Raw genomic sequence first — 17,253 nt, 5'->3', positions numbered from 1 at the left:
TGGGAGCTACCATGCTATAGAATAAAGTCTGGATTCAGCATGGCTTTCAGAGCTCAGGGTCTTTCCAGCTCTTTGTCCTGTTGCCCTCCATGTGTCCTGTGCACATGGCTGCCAGTGTGCATGCCATTCCCCACATCATGCTCTGACAGCTTCATTAGAACCATTTTAAAGGCCTCACAGTATTCTGTCACACAGCTATGCTGTAGCTTGTGTAATCAGTCCCTTGTGAGTGGGCAGCCAGAGGCCCCTTTGAGCCTTCCCTCCACTGCCCTTCCCTCTACTCTCAGCATGTGTCCGGTGCCGCCTCTCCAGAGTTGCAGGGGCAGGGATAGTGCCATGCTTCTTCCTTCTCCAGACCTGTGGTTCCTTAGTGACTACCCAGGTACTCAGGTGCTTACACTGTACCACCCCTAATGCTGCTTCTGCCGTCTCTGGTCCTTCGTAGGGGCTGCAGTGAGGATGGAACTGGAAAGAGCTGTAGGCCCATTGCTGTCTCAATCCTCTCTGCAGCTCCATGCAGGGCTGTGGCTAGATGGGTTGTCATGTTTCTACGGCAATACATTTCCATAGCACTGCTCTTACTAGTCTCCCAGTTTCACCAGAGGGATGGGCCCTAATACAGCTAGGCCCCTGCTGATGGAATTTAAACAAACTAGAGATGATGACTGCCTGGATGTCCATTGCTGGAAAGAGGATTAGGACTCCCAGGCTCCCCCATAAAACTAACAGTATTATCTACTGTCTATGGTTTCTCACATGGACCAGGCACTAAGCAAAGGGCTTGATCTTTGCTTTTCTAGGATACCTTAAGGGCGAGCAGTGTTAATTCTTTTTTACCAAGGGAGAAACTGAGCCCCACAGAGAAATAGTGTGTTTCAAGAATGGGAATTTCAACCCAAATGTGCTGAACTAGGACCTGTGTTTGAGACCAGTAAGCCTACCAGTCACCTCAGAGAAGGAAGCAGGGAGTTTACCTCCCAGGCCTGTGCCAGTGGCTGCCTGACTTGAACTGAATTGAGGCTCACACCCAGAAAGGTGATGGCTGCCATCAGGCCTCCCCTGCCTAGGCAGCACAAGGGGCCCCTTTGAAGGGTGAGTCCAGGGGTACCCCTCCTGGCTTGCTCCTGATCCAAGTATGCAGGGGGCCAGCGGGCTCTTCTGGCCCTGCTGTTGAGCCAGAACCAGGCGGAATGGTTTGACATTCCTTCCTTAAACACATCACACTTGGTTGGGGTGCATGGTTTGTAGACTGATGTGGTTTTGGAGCATGAAGCAGGTCTCCCAGTGCCACTAGAACTCTTGAGCAACCCCCCACCCCCGCGCCTCCTTTCCTGAATAGTCAAGCTTTACAAATGCATTGACTCCCCCCCTCTCCATCCCTGATTTTGCACTTTGGACGAACCTTGTTTTCGAAGAAGGTAGAAGGTCATTTTCCTGTGCTCACCAGCTGGCCTGTAATAACAGATTCAATAGTACCCACTGTAAAGTCTAATCGAAGTAAACAGGAAAATATGATTTACAAGCGGGATGGGAAGTAAATACCAGGGTGCAGTTAATTTTTACACAGCAGCTTCTAAAACACTTTCCTACAGTGAGCAGTTTGTTTTTAATTACAGATTAGGAAACTGCATTTCTATTTGTTTATTGCTATCATTACCATTACTTTTTAGGTTTTGATGATGACCTTCAGAGCCTCATATCCTTGTAACTTTCTTTGAAGGTTTAACCATAGATGAGTTGGGATGGGGAACTCACCTTGTAAGGAACTGCTTTTCTTACGTGCACCGAAGTCTGTGCGATTTCTGCTTTGCTTGGTGGGACCTGGTGGACAGGGAGGCAACGTGGCAATCTTTGGATGGTAGTACCAAGGTGGTCCAGGCACTAGCTCATGGGTCACTTGGTTTGGTTCACCCTGGGGAAAGGGACAAAGCTACAAAGGCTTCTAGTGTTGTGACTATGGGGAGAGCGAGACACTGCTAAGAGTGGGTATGTGTGTGTGATCTAAGAAAGTGATTCTGGGTCTTGATAACCTCCCAGAGTGCACAGTTTTTAGTAAGGGTGTGGTTTCTTCCCCATGGGGGTCCCCTGCACTATTGGGACTGATCTATATTATTGGCATCCTAGACTTTCCTAGTCCTGAACCCCTTTGGCTGTCTTTTGTCTCCCCAGGTTGTTGACTACTTTTGGACATTCCTGGAGGACCTTGTCCCCAGACTGAGCAATTGATGGGAAGCTGTTTCTGATGACATCACTCCCTGGAATGCTTGAGTGTTACTATTAATCAAGTCTGCCCACCTGAAGATGGCCTGTCCCCACCCTAGGATGCAGCCCAGTGCCTGAGGTCCTTACCATGGTGATGATCCTAAGGAGAAGCCTCATTATCCAGGGAGCTGACTCCATAACACACAGGACCTTCATCCCTGAACTGGTGAGGGCCCTTAAGGGCTGCATTTCTTTCTCCTTTTTTTTGTGGCCAGGTGTGCGGGGAGGGTTTGTGGTGTGGCTGTGGATGTGGCACCCAGGCTTAACAACTTGGAAGTAAGCAGAGCTCTGTGAGAGGTTCTAGGCTGGGGCTGTGTGGCAGAGGAACGGTGTGCCTCAGAAGGAGAAAGCAGCTGGGCCCAGGTCAGAGCTGCTTCCCTGGGAGGGGGGTGGAGCGGGGGGGGGGGCAGGGTCATGCAAGGGCTTCAGCCCTTCTTTCACCCCACCTAGCTTCCAGGATGAGGGCTGTCAGAGGGGGGCCAAGATAAGGACAGTGCAGGGTGAGAGCCCCACCTAAGGGTTGAGTGGTAGATGAAGGAAAGGAGGAATAGCTTGGCAGCAAGGTGGCAGGCTGTGGTGATAGGCACTGCAGCTGCCCTGACTCAACAATGGTAGGCTTCTGTCTTGTCACCCCACCCTCCTGGGATCACTCAGTTCTTTGCCTTCTGACCAAACGGTGGTGGGCTTCACATTCAGCACTTTGGTGGGCTTCCTTTTCCTTGTCTCATGGTGGCAAATACCACATTTGTGACTATTGTGTGGGCTGAAGCCCCTCGCTTCAGTGAATTTGGGAAATGCCCAGGACCTGCATGTGGTCCATGGTCCTTCACAAGTGCCTGTCCCATGGACAGACATAGGCCAACAGAGTTGAGGAATCAGCATGACTTGGAGCTGAGCCTTGCCCTGTTTGTCTATAGAGTAGTCCCAGTCTAGAGGAAGGCTCTACCAAACAGACAGTATGCAGTGGTCCTTCAAGAGCCCTGTTGAGATTCGGGTGTTCTGAGGAGGCTGGCTGAGCTGTAAACTTATCAGGGTGAGCCTCACAGAACTGGGGTGCTGGGTATGGCCTTGCAGGCTGAATAGAAGTGGCTTTGCAACCACTGGGCCCAATCTTTTCCAAAGATGTAGTTGCAATCTGAGACCTGCAGTAGGGCAGTGACTGCCTCAGTGGCTTGCCCACCTACTCAGCTCATTGCCATCCACCAGCCCCACTTGTTGGTCTGTGTTTAGGCCTTCTCCCTCAGGCTGGTGTTGGTTCACCTATCTCTGAAGCCCAGCACTGTAGACACAGGGCAGAGAGAAGCAGCTGAGGTTCCTGGTTGATGGATACATAGCTCTGCATATAACATGTGTCCTCAGTTTGATCCCTTCTCATTATTCTCCACCATCAGCCACCCTCATCCTAGCTGTTGGCCTCTCTCATGTAGATTCTTAATGGTAACCCAGCCTCTGCTTCTGACTTAAAATCTCTTCTCTACCCAGCAGCCATGCAGAGTATCAGTCTAGTCTGTCCATCTGCTCAGAACCCTCATCTGCTTCCTGCCTCACAAGCACTATAACTTTCTACTTACTCCTGTCAGCCAAAACTGCCTCCCCTCAAGCACAGAGATGCCAGCTGTGAGCCTGCCTCAGGACTCTTGGACTTCTTCTATAGCCTACAGCTCTTCCCGTAACGAGATTATTTCTTTCTGTGGCCACTCAGCCTAAAATTCAATCCTGCCTGCCCCATACTTCCTGTCTCCTTTCCCCACATGATGTCCCTTTTTTGGCTCTTAACATTTTTTAACAGGTTATCTGTGGATCTTGTGTACTGAGTGACCGATTCCTTGTGCTAGAACAGACACTTAATGAATGCCAGGCATTTCATGGAACCAGGGCCTATTGCTTAGTAGGTATTCAGTTGGAATGAGTGCAAAGGAGTCCATTGTCACGGCTTCTGACCTTGTTGTTTTGGTCCCTCTGTTCAATTTGTAGCTGAGGGATCATGCGTCTATGTCATGCTTGTCTTTTTTGTTAGTATTGACTGTCTTTTGGGGAAGGATCTGCAGGTGGTGCCTAGAGTTGCCTTGGGCTGAGGGGCTGTCCAGGGGTCCCCAGGGTAGGGTTCTAGGTAGGGTTCAGCTGTATTGTTGACTCCCACAGCTGCCTCTGTGCCTGTCTAGTGACAGCGTAGGACTAGCTGGGGGGGGGGGGGCTAGCCACAGAGTTGGTTAGAGTTGGTTCCCAGCACCAGGGTCCAGGGTCATTGGAGCAGCCCTTCCTGAGCCCCAGCTGAGGAATGTGGTCTTGTGCGTGGGGGCATACTCATCCCCTCATCCCGCCCTCTTGCTCCCAGGCCGAGGCTGTGTCTTCCAACCTCTGCTCCCCTTCCAGGGAGTAGCTCTCTTGCTTCTGTTCTTTGCTGTTGGCCTATCTAGGCCCAGAACCATCTGTCTCCTCCCCTCTGCTCCAGATGGCAGGTCAATGGTGAGGGGTGTCCTCTTTGGAGAGTTTTTGTCTGTGAGTTTGTTGACATCTCTCATACTGACTGTTGGTTGCATTCTGGGCCTGGTTCAAGGAGAGTGTGGGCCACAGAAGGTGTGGTGGAGGTTACCATGGAAGGTGGTCAGGCAAGGGCAAAGGTGTATCCATCTCTGCCCCTTAGACAGATGAGAACTGTGGCTCAGAGAATTGTTTCTGTACTGGCCACACTTCTGAAGGCCGTGGCCACCTCAGGGAGAAGAGTTCTCTAAGTACCCGAAGATCCAAATAGTGTCAGTCTAGTTAGTGGTGACCTCCCTGAGACAGCCCCTGAGGTCAGTCGGTTCTCTCAGTGAGCAATAAAGGAGTTGCTGGAGTCCTGCTTCACATGCAACACTGGTAACATCATCCTCACACAAACTGCCACAAGTTAACACAGAAGGTGGGAAACAGTTTCTCTTTTGTTTTATAATTAGACCAAGAAGATAACAAAAGCAAAGGTTAAGATTTCAAAAGGAAACAGGATTCTAGGGAGGCTGAGAGCCTTTGAGATGGCAAGAGCAGCTTTCTGAGGTGTGGCTATATGGCCCTTGGGCTTCTCCTAGTCACTAGAGGGAAAGTCTGAGATACTGTAAGCGGAAGGTTCCTTAGACCCTCCAGGGGGGCCCTGGAGCTCTGCCAGCCTCTATCCTGTGTCCTTGTGAGGAACAAGAAGAGCTGTGGTGGTCCCTGCCTTTTCACAGTCACCCTCTCATTCCCTGTATAGAGACTGGTGGCACGCACCTGTAATTGCAGTACTTGGGAGGTGGAAGTAGGAGGCAGCTTTTGCTACATAGCTAGCTGGAGCCTAGCCCGAACAACTTAAGAACCTGTCTCGAAACAAAACAGCAGAACCCTAATTCTGGCGGCAAAGGTGGCTGTTCCTACTCCCAAGGAAGGTGCAGGAAAAAGAACAAGAACTGAGAAGTGCTTAGCATGTTCCTTCTGGGCTCAGGACCCCACCTCTCTGGGAGTGATAGGTATGGGTAATGGCTATGCTCATAGCCTTCCTTGGCGGCCATGGCCATTCCTGGTCCTCTTTCCTTAGTCTGCCCAAAGGGTTTTTCCTTCTCATGTTCTAACATTAGCCACTGTCACTGGAAAGTAGCCCAGATGTTTGACCCTGGAGCACTGAACTCCCCCGGCTCCTGCCCATTCGCCTACATGCAGGCCCAGAGCCTGCTCTTGTTTCCAAAGTAACCACCTCCTTCGGCCAGAACAACTTTCTCTCCCAGCCTACTCTAAATCCTGGAGACCAGAGGAGACAGGCTAGTGGCTGCTCTGGGCAGAGGACAGTATATAGCTGTAGACTGCTTACTTGTCCCCAAACCATGCACAGTCAGTAGTAGAAGAGGCACTGCCTCTTGAACTGCCACATTAGAGTGCTAGAGCTAAGGCATTTGCCCATTCTGAAGTTGGTAGCTACATTAGGCCTTGTGTCCAGCTATCTAGGCACAGGGCGTTCTCATATTTCTTGTTAGGCCGACCTGGCTCTTTGGCCTCAACAGCTCCAACCAGAGTCTCTGGCTCCCATAAACATGAGCTGAAGTCTGGCGGGTTTTACCCTGGGTAGACATTTGCACCCTGGGGCCTCCTGTGCCCCTGTCAGCCTTGAAGACAGGGCTTCACTGGCATCTTTGAGCACTTCCCTCTATTGCACTGTTCCCTTCTCAGCCTCTCTTCTTCTTGTTGGTCCTGGGTTCCTCTCTGCTTCCTGCTGTCTCGGTCTTACTGAGTTGTATTTGAGGCAGCCATGATACTGGGCCTCTTCTCAGTATGTGTTATGAGCATCTCCCCTTCACATTGGCTCCCTGTGTACAGTGTCAGCAAAAGGAACAAGTGGCTCAGTGGCTTTAGACAGTAATCTTTAAAGACAGTTGTGAAAGCCATGGGTAAGGCCTGGTATTGTCTGTGTTTGCTAGCTTCTCCTTTGGAGCCTTAATTGGGTCTTTATTGAAGTCAGGGCCTTCTTTAGTCAGACAGATGTCCCTGAAGCCTCAATTTGATTTCCAGCTTTTGTCTTTCCTACCAGGACCCGATTCCAAAGACTTGTGACGTGAATTGTCTCACTGAGACTGGGCCCTGATGGGTTCAGGCACAAAGAGGGAGGCGTGCAAAGAGGAAACATGCTCTCGGCTTCCTTCCCTGCAGACCTCAGCCTGCAGTTGAGCACACTCTTTTGCAGATTCCGGAAGTCTTGGGGGGGCCTCACAGTAGAGTCCCTTTGGGGCTGCTGGATCTTGACTTGGCACGGGAATTTGCTTATCCTTTCTTCCTGCTCTGGGAATAGAGGATCTGAAGAGTTAGAAGCCTGGCTTGGCTGCAGGAATGGCATGTGCCAGTGGGAATTTTATTGTGTTCTTGGTAGACTAGGAATAGGAAGGCTTGTGTCAGCTTGGAGCCAGAAACTCCTGGATTTTGCCAGGGGTCAGGGTGTGCTTGGCCCTTCGACCCTGGGAACCTAAGGATGAGATGTTCTGGTGCTTATGAAGTTCTGCTTCACTTCAGAAGTAGGGCTCAGAAAGTGAGACGGGGCCCTGGTCCTAGCTTGAGATCCTGTGTGAAGCCAATCAAGGTTCCTCTTCCTTCTTTCCTTCCTTCCTTCCTTCCTTCCTTCCTTCCTTCCTTCCTTCCTTCCTTCCTCTCTCTCTCTCTCTCTCTCTCTCTCTCTCTCTCTCCTTCCTTTCATTTTATGTACATAGATATTTTGCCAGCATATATGTTTATACATCATGTACATGCCTAGTGCCCATGGAGGCCAGAAGCAAGTGTGAGATTGATTCCTTGGGAGTAGAGTTATAGATGGTTGTAAGCCAATTTGGTGCTAGAATTGAGCCATCTCTGGCACCAGGGTTCTTCATTTGACAGGGACCATCTACATTCAGCTCAAACAAAATGAATGCCACTGGAGTCAATGAGGAAAACTCACAGGCTATAGAAGAGTGTGTGGATTGGGCCCTGAAAGGTCAGGGCCAGGGTGAGACAGGGTTTTATGAGCAGGTACTCCACTGGCCCTGCACTCCCAACTCAGTGCACTCCCCTACGGACAAAGTGCAGGCGGCTGCGCTCTGCTTCCTGCTTGTGCATGTGAAGCCCCAAGCCCTCCTTTGTGACACCTGTGCCAGTAGTGCACACTCACTGGGCCAGCCTTCCTGTTCTCTCAGCTTTCTGTGGTCCCTGTCTTGGTATAGCTTCAGTGGGCTCCTAGCCCATCTGGTTGACACTGGCCATGGGTTCTCTGGGTAGAGCTGACTAAGACCTATCCAAGTGGATGTTGTCCTTGAGCCTGGCTACCCCATGAGCATTGAGACCTTGTTTCCCTTGGCAGGCAAGGGACCCTGCAGGAGGCAATCCCGTTCCTTCTCAGAACCCTTCCCCAGAGAATAAGGGTTCTGTACACTTCTGCACTTGGTTGTGTGGGTGGTGCAGCCTTGATGGCAGTCTCTCCTATGTTTGTCACCTGTCCTCTATTGGGTGACTTTGGTGTGGCTTTCAGCTGCACATGCTGCAGCACTAGCCAAGTTAGTTGAGAGGGAGGCAGGAACAGCTTTTTTTTTTTTTTTTTTTTTTTTTTTTAACTCTTTCTAGATATTTCAGTTGGTGGCTATAGACAGTTATATACCAGAGGGTGACCTGGCCTGGTGACGTTAAGGATTGTTTTAAGACAAGAAGAGGCCTGGAAAGGGGCTGGCTATCATCAATGGCTTTCCTGTCTGTCAACAGCAGCTCAGCTGTTCCTCTGGAAACTAGCTCTGATCTCTACCCACCTTAACACACATGCTCTGCACCCCCACCTTCAATGGAATGTAATGGAATGAGTTATGTGTATGACTGTGTCCTCTTTGAGGTGTGAGCCTTTCTTCTTTTCTATATTCTCAGTCTGGGAAGGACCATCCTGCCCTTTAAACCCCTATGGGATAAATGCCCTGCTGACCAAGAGCAAAGGTTCCCAAATTGGGCACTGGGGATGGGGTGAAGAAGCTGGTGCCAGGCGCCTGCCACCTTATCTGGGTGGGCCAGGTGTTGCTAGTCTGCCCCACCCTCCTCCTGGGACTTCATGAGCCAGAGCCCAAGCTTCCACCCACTTCTCACCCTAGAAACCCTGCCTTTTTCTGTCATGTGGTAGGGGACTGGAGCTCCGCTCAGAAGCTTGAACCCTGCTTACTAGGCTGAGAACTTTATTTCCCATTGCACGATCAACCCCTAGCACAGCCTGAATACAGATAGCTGTCAGTTCCTGTACCTGAGTATACTGTAACAACCTGAGGGAGTGAGGTAGCCGGCGGTCTCTGCAATGCCTGAGGCAGACCTTCTTGAGGGTCCTGACTGGGATGTCTGCTCCTCACTCACTTTCTGAGTAGGCCACTTGACTTGGATGCCAGACAGCACAAGACCTCCCAGAATATTTTGTGCTCAACTTGCTGTGTGGCCGTACATTCTCAGCTCCTTTTTCATCTGGTATTTGGCTGAGGTAGGTGTGGATTGTGAGGGAAGACAGAAAATGTTCACAGTGGAGGGGGAAGCCCAGTGGTACACAGTGCCCAGGAGTTGAAAACCACAACTCTCAGGTTGAGACCTGATCGAACCAGTGAGTGTCTTATGCTTCAGGGAGAATGACTGGCAGCTTCGCTGTAGCCATGAGCAGCTGTGGGGCATCGCCAGCATTCCCTTCTGGGTAGTGGAGGATGCAGTCTCTGTATCCCCTGGGGAGCTACCAGGGAGTAGGACAGGGTCCATTGCTCCTCGATCCTAGGAGGCCACCTCTGCAGATATCTTTCCAGCTCCCAGTAAATTCTGTCTTTGCATCAAACCACTCCCATATCCCTCCGTGGAGAGAGTTCCACAAGGTGTTTTGTGGGGCTCAAGCCCATTACCCTGCTTGGTCTGTAACTCTAGGCCTTGGGGCAAAGTCCAGGCTCAGTTCTGTGCGGTTGTTGTCTCAACCTGGTACTGGCAAAGGGCAGACCCCCCTGTAACTGTGGCTTCAGGAGGAGCCCAAAGTGTCGTGAGCTCATCTGAGTCATGTGCGAACGTGCTTCTGATGATGTGAAGACTGAATAGCTCTTCTGGTTGTTTTCAGCACACGCCAAAGAAGATGAGTCAAGGACCTACCCTTCTGTCCTGTGGAATTATGGGTGAGTAGCTACACAGCCTGGGCATCCTCTTCTAGTCCTTCCAGCCAGGTGAGACTCCAGAGTAGGCCTGGAGAGACTCTCTTCTGTATTTCAACTATTTCAGTCCCCCGTGGGGCTCGGGTGGACCAACAGCGTGCTGGGCGTGAGGGTGAGGGCACTGACGTGTGGCTTACAGGCACTGTTTCTAGTTCCAGCACTGAGTTCTAGCTGATTATTAAGTAATTTGTGGTCATTTTTTTTTTCTAGCCAGAAAATATACCATAGGATAGGAAATAAAAATCCATTAAGTTCTGGTTCTCAGTGATATTTTGTATGTATGTGTGCATGCACGTGCACGCGTGTGTTTTGCATATTTCACATAGCCAAGTCCATCATGAATATATAATTATATAAACTGTGTTTGGTTTTGCACTCAGCAATTCCTACATCATGCAAATGGCTCGGGTCCTGCATCTTAATGCTGTATAGTACTGTACTGTGTGGGTGCACTAAAATATCCTGGGTGATGTGATTCTTTATTATTATTATTTAAATTTATTTTATGTTCATTGGTGTGAAGATGTGTTAGATCCTCCTGGAACTGAAGTTACAGACAGTTGTAAACTGCCATGCAGGTGTTGGGAATTGAACCCAGGTCCTCTGGAAGAGCAGTCAGTGCTCTTAACCACTGAGCCATCTCTCTAGCTCCAGGTGATGTGATTCTTACAGTCATGGAGTAAAGGGGCTGTTAAATTTGTAGTCGTAATGCCCAGGGGTTCTCTCAGTCTGAGTTTTTGTCTTTTGTTCATTTCTTAGGATAGTCCCAGAAAGGAACTAAAGAGAACAGAAATCAGGAACCTTTTTAAGACTCTTGGTTTATATGGCAAATATTCTGTCCAATTAGCTTCTTGGTCTCATGTTTCTGTGCACACATGATGCGGTTTCTTGTTAAGGGAAGACAGGATGGTTGTATTGGTTACATGCATTTTTGTGTGTGTGTGGGGGGGGCTTTAAGCAGATGGATTCTATGATGACAATGTTGAATCGGAGATGAGCCCTCAGTGATGGGATAGCGGTAGTGGGATTTCAGACTCAGTACCTTACAGATCCGTATGAGGTTGCCATCACCCTCCTTTCTCTGTGTATAGTAGTTTCTCTTTTTCTAATTTCAAGCCACTTCCCATAGATAAGTCCGTGAGTACACAGGGGACCTGAGTCCATCTTGTTGACACTGCCACGTACATTGTTTGCAACTTCAGAGCCAGCCAGGTACTTATTCATACTAGGGGAAACTGAGGCCAGGGACTCTCTGGAAGATCTCTTAGGAAATAAAATTAGACCAGGTGGCAGAGGACAATTGTTTTCTCTTCAGTACATGCTATAGTACAGGAAAAGTTGAATGTCTTTTTTGATACTGCTTCCTAGAGGACATCGAAACAGGGAAGTCACCTGGCTAACACCTTTCTAAGGCATATCCTCACATGACTGTATATTTCTCTGGTGGTTAATGGCTTTCATCCTCTATCACCACCACCAATATCATGGCGTAGAAGGCTGCTGCACTTTCTGCATCCTGAAACAGGTTCTCAACTGAGCTGTCTTGCTTTGTCATGGGAGTGTCATGCCCAGTGAACCCAGACTTAGCTCCCACAGAGTCACACCAGGAACCTGTGTCATGAGGATGGTGGCCTTCCACTGTGGCTCTGTATAGTAAAGCTGATTCTAACGTGTCTGGTCTGTGACAAGATCCTCATTAGAGCCTCCGTTTTCTCATCTGCAGCATAGCAGTTGCGTGCTTGTTGTGAGAACTGTGTGGTAGAACATTTGTGACAAAGATCGGCACAGGAGAGCACACCACAGAAATAGTTGCAAAGAGGGATGAGACCTCAGCCAGAGATACTGTTTCTCAAAAGAGGCCACAGCAGCTTCCTTTGGGGTGGGTACAAATGACAGAGTTGCCCATGGGGCCAGAGTAGAAGGGGCCTGGGGAAGGAGGAGGGTGATCAGCAGCCCAGGTTGTCCAGGACAATTTGGCTGGCTGAGCGTGTGGGGCACACAGCCTGCTTTCTGTTCAGGGTAGCACAGGGATTGGGGGAAGTACCAAACTGTTTACAGCTTGACTCTTCTGGAAGCCCTATCCCAGCCTTACTGGCTTCCTATTGGCTCACATTTCTGCTGAAGTCCTGCCACTCAGCTGTAGGAGATGCAAGGGGTAGCATCTTAGATGTTGGAACAGCAGCATGCCTGTGCACTCTGCTTCTCTAGCTGCGTGCCCCTCATCTGCCTGCTGCTCAGCTTTCCTTGATTTGAGAGATCCACCCCCCATGTGACATGTGTTACCAGGGCTTTCATTCACAAGTGGTTTCAGGGGCTTGTCCTCAGATTTTCATTGAGCCTTTAGCTTGTTCTAGGTACTTAATGCTGGGCAGAATGAATGGGACCCTGACTCAACCCACAAGGAACTTTATGTCTAATGGAGGAGCAGGAGCCATAGATAGTAAATTCCATGTGCCAAGACTTGGGAGGCCAGTGGAGCCATTGAGCGGTGGAATCCATTTTCCCATTCCTTGATCTCTTCTTCCAGCAAAGCATAGCTCCTGTGGGCAGGAAGCGCTCCCACCTTCTGTCCCTTTCCAGTAGCTGCTGAGCCAGGGGTCTCAGCAATCAGAGGCCTCCCTACTTGCCTGTGCGTTGGGCTGGTAGCTCCCATCAGCTCTTCAGCCCATTGACTCCAAGAATGGCAAAGTTTGTGGCTTTGCCTTGTTTGGTCACTGTGGCACTCTGGGAGTGTACCCCAGGCAGGGAGATTTCATCTTGGGTGTGCCCACTTTTCAATAGCAGGGAAGAGAACACCCTGAGGAGCTGGCCAGACTTTTCAAGAGTGTTTTTGGCCCTTCCAGGGCTGGACAATGCTGAGCAAAGATAAAATTTCGATTATCATAATTACCACCCAGTCCCAGGCTCCTGAAGACAAAGGTCTGTGACTCATGGTTTTCCCTCCTAACCCCATTCCAGGGTCCTCACTGGGAACCACTGTGGGGAGCTTCCTAGGTGCTCTGAAGAAAAGCCAGTGGGAGCCCCAGGGCTTGGGGAACAGCGCTGGGTTACTGCTTCCTCCCAGAATGCTACCTTTGTGGGTGGCTGAGTTGCCTCGGTGCCCACTTACAGTCCAGCATAGTAGAAACAATCAGCGGGTTGTTTTAATTTTTAAAGTACCTCATTCTTGTGATTGTGGACTGGATACAGGCCCCTCCCTATCTTCGTGCCCCTCCTCAATTTGGGAACTTGATACAAAGTATTTTTATACTTTTCTAAAGTGAGGGAGAGAACAAATCTGGGATAGGTGTGGACTGGAGACACAAGACAAAACAGAGCCCAGCCCTGTCCACCGGCTTTGTACCCAGCTGAAGGCTCCTTCTGAGGTTGCCAGGCCAGCTCCTTCTAGCAGACATCAGGTTCTTTTCTCACCTCCAGATCTTCCCCACCCACTTCTGTGCTAAGGCAGAATTTCCCATGCAGGAAGCTCTCTCCGGCAGAGGCACCTACTCATGACATGCGTTGAGTGGCAGCTCCTAGCCTGCCATCTGGGCCGGGAGCAGCACAGTTCCTTACACCTACTTCTGGCGGGTTCAGGAAGTGTGGGAGGGTGTCCTGGGTTCAGTGAAGCAGGGGCTGCATATGAACTCTTAGGACCCTTGGACCCTCAAAAGATGCTACTTCATGCTTGCTTGGGGTTACACATGTGCCAGCTTCTTTTCTGTTTTCTTTTTTCTTTTTAATAAAACAAGGCGAGTGGGGTGAGCACAGGCCCCATTCATTACGTTTGGTTAATCACAGCCATTAAATGAGCCCTATTTCGTCAGGATATTAGACACCACACATTCCACCTTTCTCACCACTCAGGCCAGGAGATTAGAAATCACAGAAAGTGTGAGAAATCGAAGGCAACACCAATTATTCCCAAAAGGCCACTAAGAAAAATCTTGTAAATACAAGTCAGTGGCCAAAGAACAAGACTATCCGTATGCTTAGGGAAAAAAAAAAAAAAAAAAAAAGGATGAAAACCCATAATTACTTCAGGAGTTATGGTAATAAATTATTTATTAATGTAAATGATTTCACAGGCAAGGAACATAGAGGAAACTTGAGCAGAAGGATCATACATTATGTATAAAAAGGAATTGTAAAAACATTATAGCGGCCGACTTGTGCCACTCTGGTTCAGGTTTGTCAGCATTTTAATTATAAGCCCTTACTTTCAGTGTTTAATTACTCGGCTGTTAACGTCTACTCTGAACATAAAAGGATTGTTCCCCGGGGGCACTCTCTGAATGGAGTTCCTTGGGAAACCAGTTGGCTGTGGTGAGCTGCACAGGTCTAAAGAGATTTCATGTTGAGGTTCAGCAGGGTTAGGTCTCTTAACTCAGCCTCAGTTGATCACTGAAAGCGGCCCCTGATTGTACCTGTGTGGAGTAGCTGGCATTTGGGGCTAGACAGTTCCCATTGCAGTTGAATGACCAAAACAAAATGAAAAACACCAATAGCAATGCCAAAATCACCCAGCCCAGGTTTTTGTGCCATTTTGAATGTGATCCTTGAGCCAGGGCCTCCTAGAAGAAACCACTTACAAACTAATACAGGCTAGCATACAATTTGTTTCCAGTGGGGAATATATATATATATATATATATATATATATATAGCCTCATACAAGTACATGTGTCTTCTTAAAAAAATAACTTTACATTTTAGATTTATCTTTGTTGTGGTTACATATGTATGTGATTTTTAAGTCTGTACAGAGTGTGTTCCCCCGTGTACCTTTTATTGGTTCCAGACAGTGTGTGGGATACAGGACAGAATGGAAGTAGAGGGATGGAGTTGACACATGATAGCTGTTTGCAGTGGCAAGTGAAAAGCAGCGAACCTCCTGGAGTGCCTTCTCACAAAGGTGAGGGAGGGGACCACAGTGGCGTCAGAGTCCAGAGAAGAGCTACAGCACCATCTGTGGGTGCTGGCCTCTTGGTGGAGAAGGAAGGGCAGTGGGCAAGTCAGGAACAGCCCGTCCTTGTCTCGGGAGCATGGCTGTTGGACCAAAGAGTATGCTTAGGTCTAGGTTCTGCTATTTGCTAACTGGGTGTGCCTAGAGGACACATGGCACTGTTCTGAAGCCAGTTTCAGCAGGGATTGCTGTGATGACCTAGGAGATGGACAGTTGCTTAGGGTACACGTTCATGTTCTCTGTCAGTTTCCTGAAGAGCTGTCCTCCCTGCCAGTTCCCTCATCTGATACAAAGGCACCCAGCCTTGCTGTGTGCATGCTTTACAGAGCATGTGTCTATCTCACATGCTCTGTATATACCCCAAACAGGAAGGAATTAAAAACAAAAAAGACCAAACAGGTCTTCCCATTCCCCATCCCTTTGGAGTTTTGCTGCTAATGGAGAATACTAGTTCCCCCCACATTTGTATGTGTTCCTGGGAGCTTGGAGTAAAGTTGTAGGCTCCTGTCAAAGTTGAAAGGGTTATCAAGACTCCAGCCCACACCATCTTGTACAAATGAAGAAACAGGCCTGTGCCTCTAACATTCAGCCTGGTACAGTTTTTATATCTTAGTGGTTCCACTGGGCCACATTTGCCCCATGACTACAGGCTTGCCAAAGGCCATGACAGCTGCCATTTGCAGTCCCCACCCTACTGGCAAGGCAAAGGCCCTGGTAGCCATTCTGAACCCTGATCTTTGTCCCTTCTTTCAGAGCCCCACAGACTCTGAACCATCCTGTTTCCCCAGATGAGACCCAGTGGGATGTCACCTTCAGCCATCCTATCCCCTTTGTCTGTGTAAGGCCCTTGTGAAATGAACTTGGTGTCTTTTTATCACTGCCCCTAAGACATGGCAGGGCCAGAGGCTAAAGCAGGGAAGCCCAGGAGGCTTTCTTCCTGACTCAGCTGCTAGTAGGTTTCCGTTCCAGTGACACAGGCTCTAAACTCCATTAAATACAGATGAAAAAAACCAGACATGATGACTATAATCCCATCATCTGAGAGGCTAAGACTGGAGGATTGCAGCAAGTTCAAATCAAGCCTGGGTGACACAGTGAGTTTCAAGTCAGCTTGAGCTATAGAGTGAGACTCTGTATTTAAAAACAACCTAAACTGCTGGGCTGTGGTGGCTCATGCCTTTAATTCCAGGCTCACGCCTTTAATCCCGGCACTTGTAATCCCAGCACTCAGGAGGCAGAGGCAGGTGGATCTATGTGAGTTTGAGGCCAGCCAGGTCTATAGAGACAGTTCCAGGACAGGCTCCAAAGCCACACAGAGAAACCATGTCTCAAAAAACCAACACCCCCCCCCCCCTACAAAAAGAAACCCAACCATCTTACCAGATGAGACCTTGTGGGGAAGCTCAAGTCATTGCTTAGCTTTTCCTTCGATGTTCTTATCAAACAATCAGCTTAGCAAAGCTGCCCTCAGACAAACACTAGTTCTTTAAAGAGTTGGTGAGCCTCTACTCAAAACAGGCAGTCCTTGCCTCCCTGAGGCCACGTTAGCACACCGCAATCTGGGGAAGCAGGGACACATGACCACACCTCACTGTCAGCACAAGTAGACAGGTATGAAATCCAGGAATGAGTCAGCCACAGGTCTGGCTTGGGGCTTGCTCCTGTGCTTGAAGGCTGCAAGAATCAGGCCTCTTGGGTTTGTATGTGACTACTTAAGCTATTCTAGAAACCACATTGTGTTATGGCTGTGTCACTTTAAGAGAGTATCGAAAACACAGCACCGAGATCCTCCAAGGCTGTAAAACTCCTCTATCTTTTGGATATTACAAGTCTTATATTCCCCCAAGAATATGGCCCCTGGGAATTTCCCAGTTTAAGTGCAGAAATGGAAACAAGAACATTTGAGGTCAAATGCTATTTGTGTTCCTTCGAGTGCTTTTCTCTCTTAAGGCTCAAGATCTGTGCACCCAAGAAGCCTCTGCTTTCTGGTCAGGGCAGCAGGACCGGGTTCAGTAAGTGTCAATTTGGGGTCTCTTTCTTTGTCTCACAGGGTAGCCGGTCAGAAACTTCAGGCTCAGTCCTTGAGCCTCAGCTTTAGAAGGGACTTTGGTCCTGTGGTTCACTTGTGGAAGAACTGGGCCCGGAGTATATTTTGTCTGTGTGGTTCACCCATCCATAGGCAAGGTGATATGTTCTACCCCCTCCCTATTCTCACCATTGTGAATGTGGGCACACTAGGAACATTGAGGAGCTTTTTAAGGTCCTCCTGATGAAGGGGGACTGGAGAGATGGCTCAGTGGGTAAGAGCACACTGGCTGTTCTTCCAAAGGACCCAGGTTCAATTCCCAGCATCCACATGGCAGCTCACAACTGTCT

At 49.2% G+C, this 17,253-nt stretch overlaps 1 protein-coding gene across 5 annotated transcripts in view; it reads left to right on the top strand.

Annotated features, from left to right (window-relative positions):
* Fam53b (family with sequence similarity 53 member B) overlaps positions 1 to 17,253 on the top strand; it is a 103,047-nt gene that overhangs the window by 35,554 nt on the left and 50,240 nt on the right. For all 5 annotated transcript variants that reach the window (XM_051193190.1, XM_051193191.1, XM_051193192.1 and 2 more), the window contains exons 2-3: positions 2,170 to 2,428; positions 9,842 to 9,896. In XM_051193190.1, coding sequence (XP_051049147.1) covers positions 2,351 to 2,428; positions 9,842 to 9,896 — 133 coding nt within the window. In that variant the 5' untranslated portion in view covers positions 2,170 to 2,350. The remainder of the gene's footprint in view (positions 1 to 2,169; positions 2,429 to 9,841; positions 9,897 to 17,253) is intronic.

The sequence above is a fragment of the Phodopus roborovskii genome, unplaced genomic scaffold (genome assembly GCF_943737965.1).
Source record: "Phodopus roborovskii unplaced genomic scaffold, PHOROB, whole genome shotgun sequence".
Classification (NCBI taxonomy): domain Eukaryota; kingdom Metazoa; phylum Chordata; class Mammalia; order Rodentia; family Cricetidae; genus Phodopus; species Phodopus roborovskii.
The sequence above is the reverse complement of the archived record's forward strand: the minus strand, read 5'-3'. Positions and strand labels throughout refer to the sequence as shown.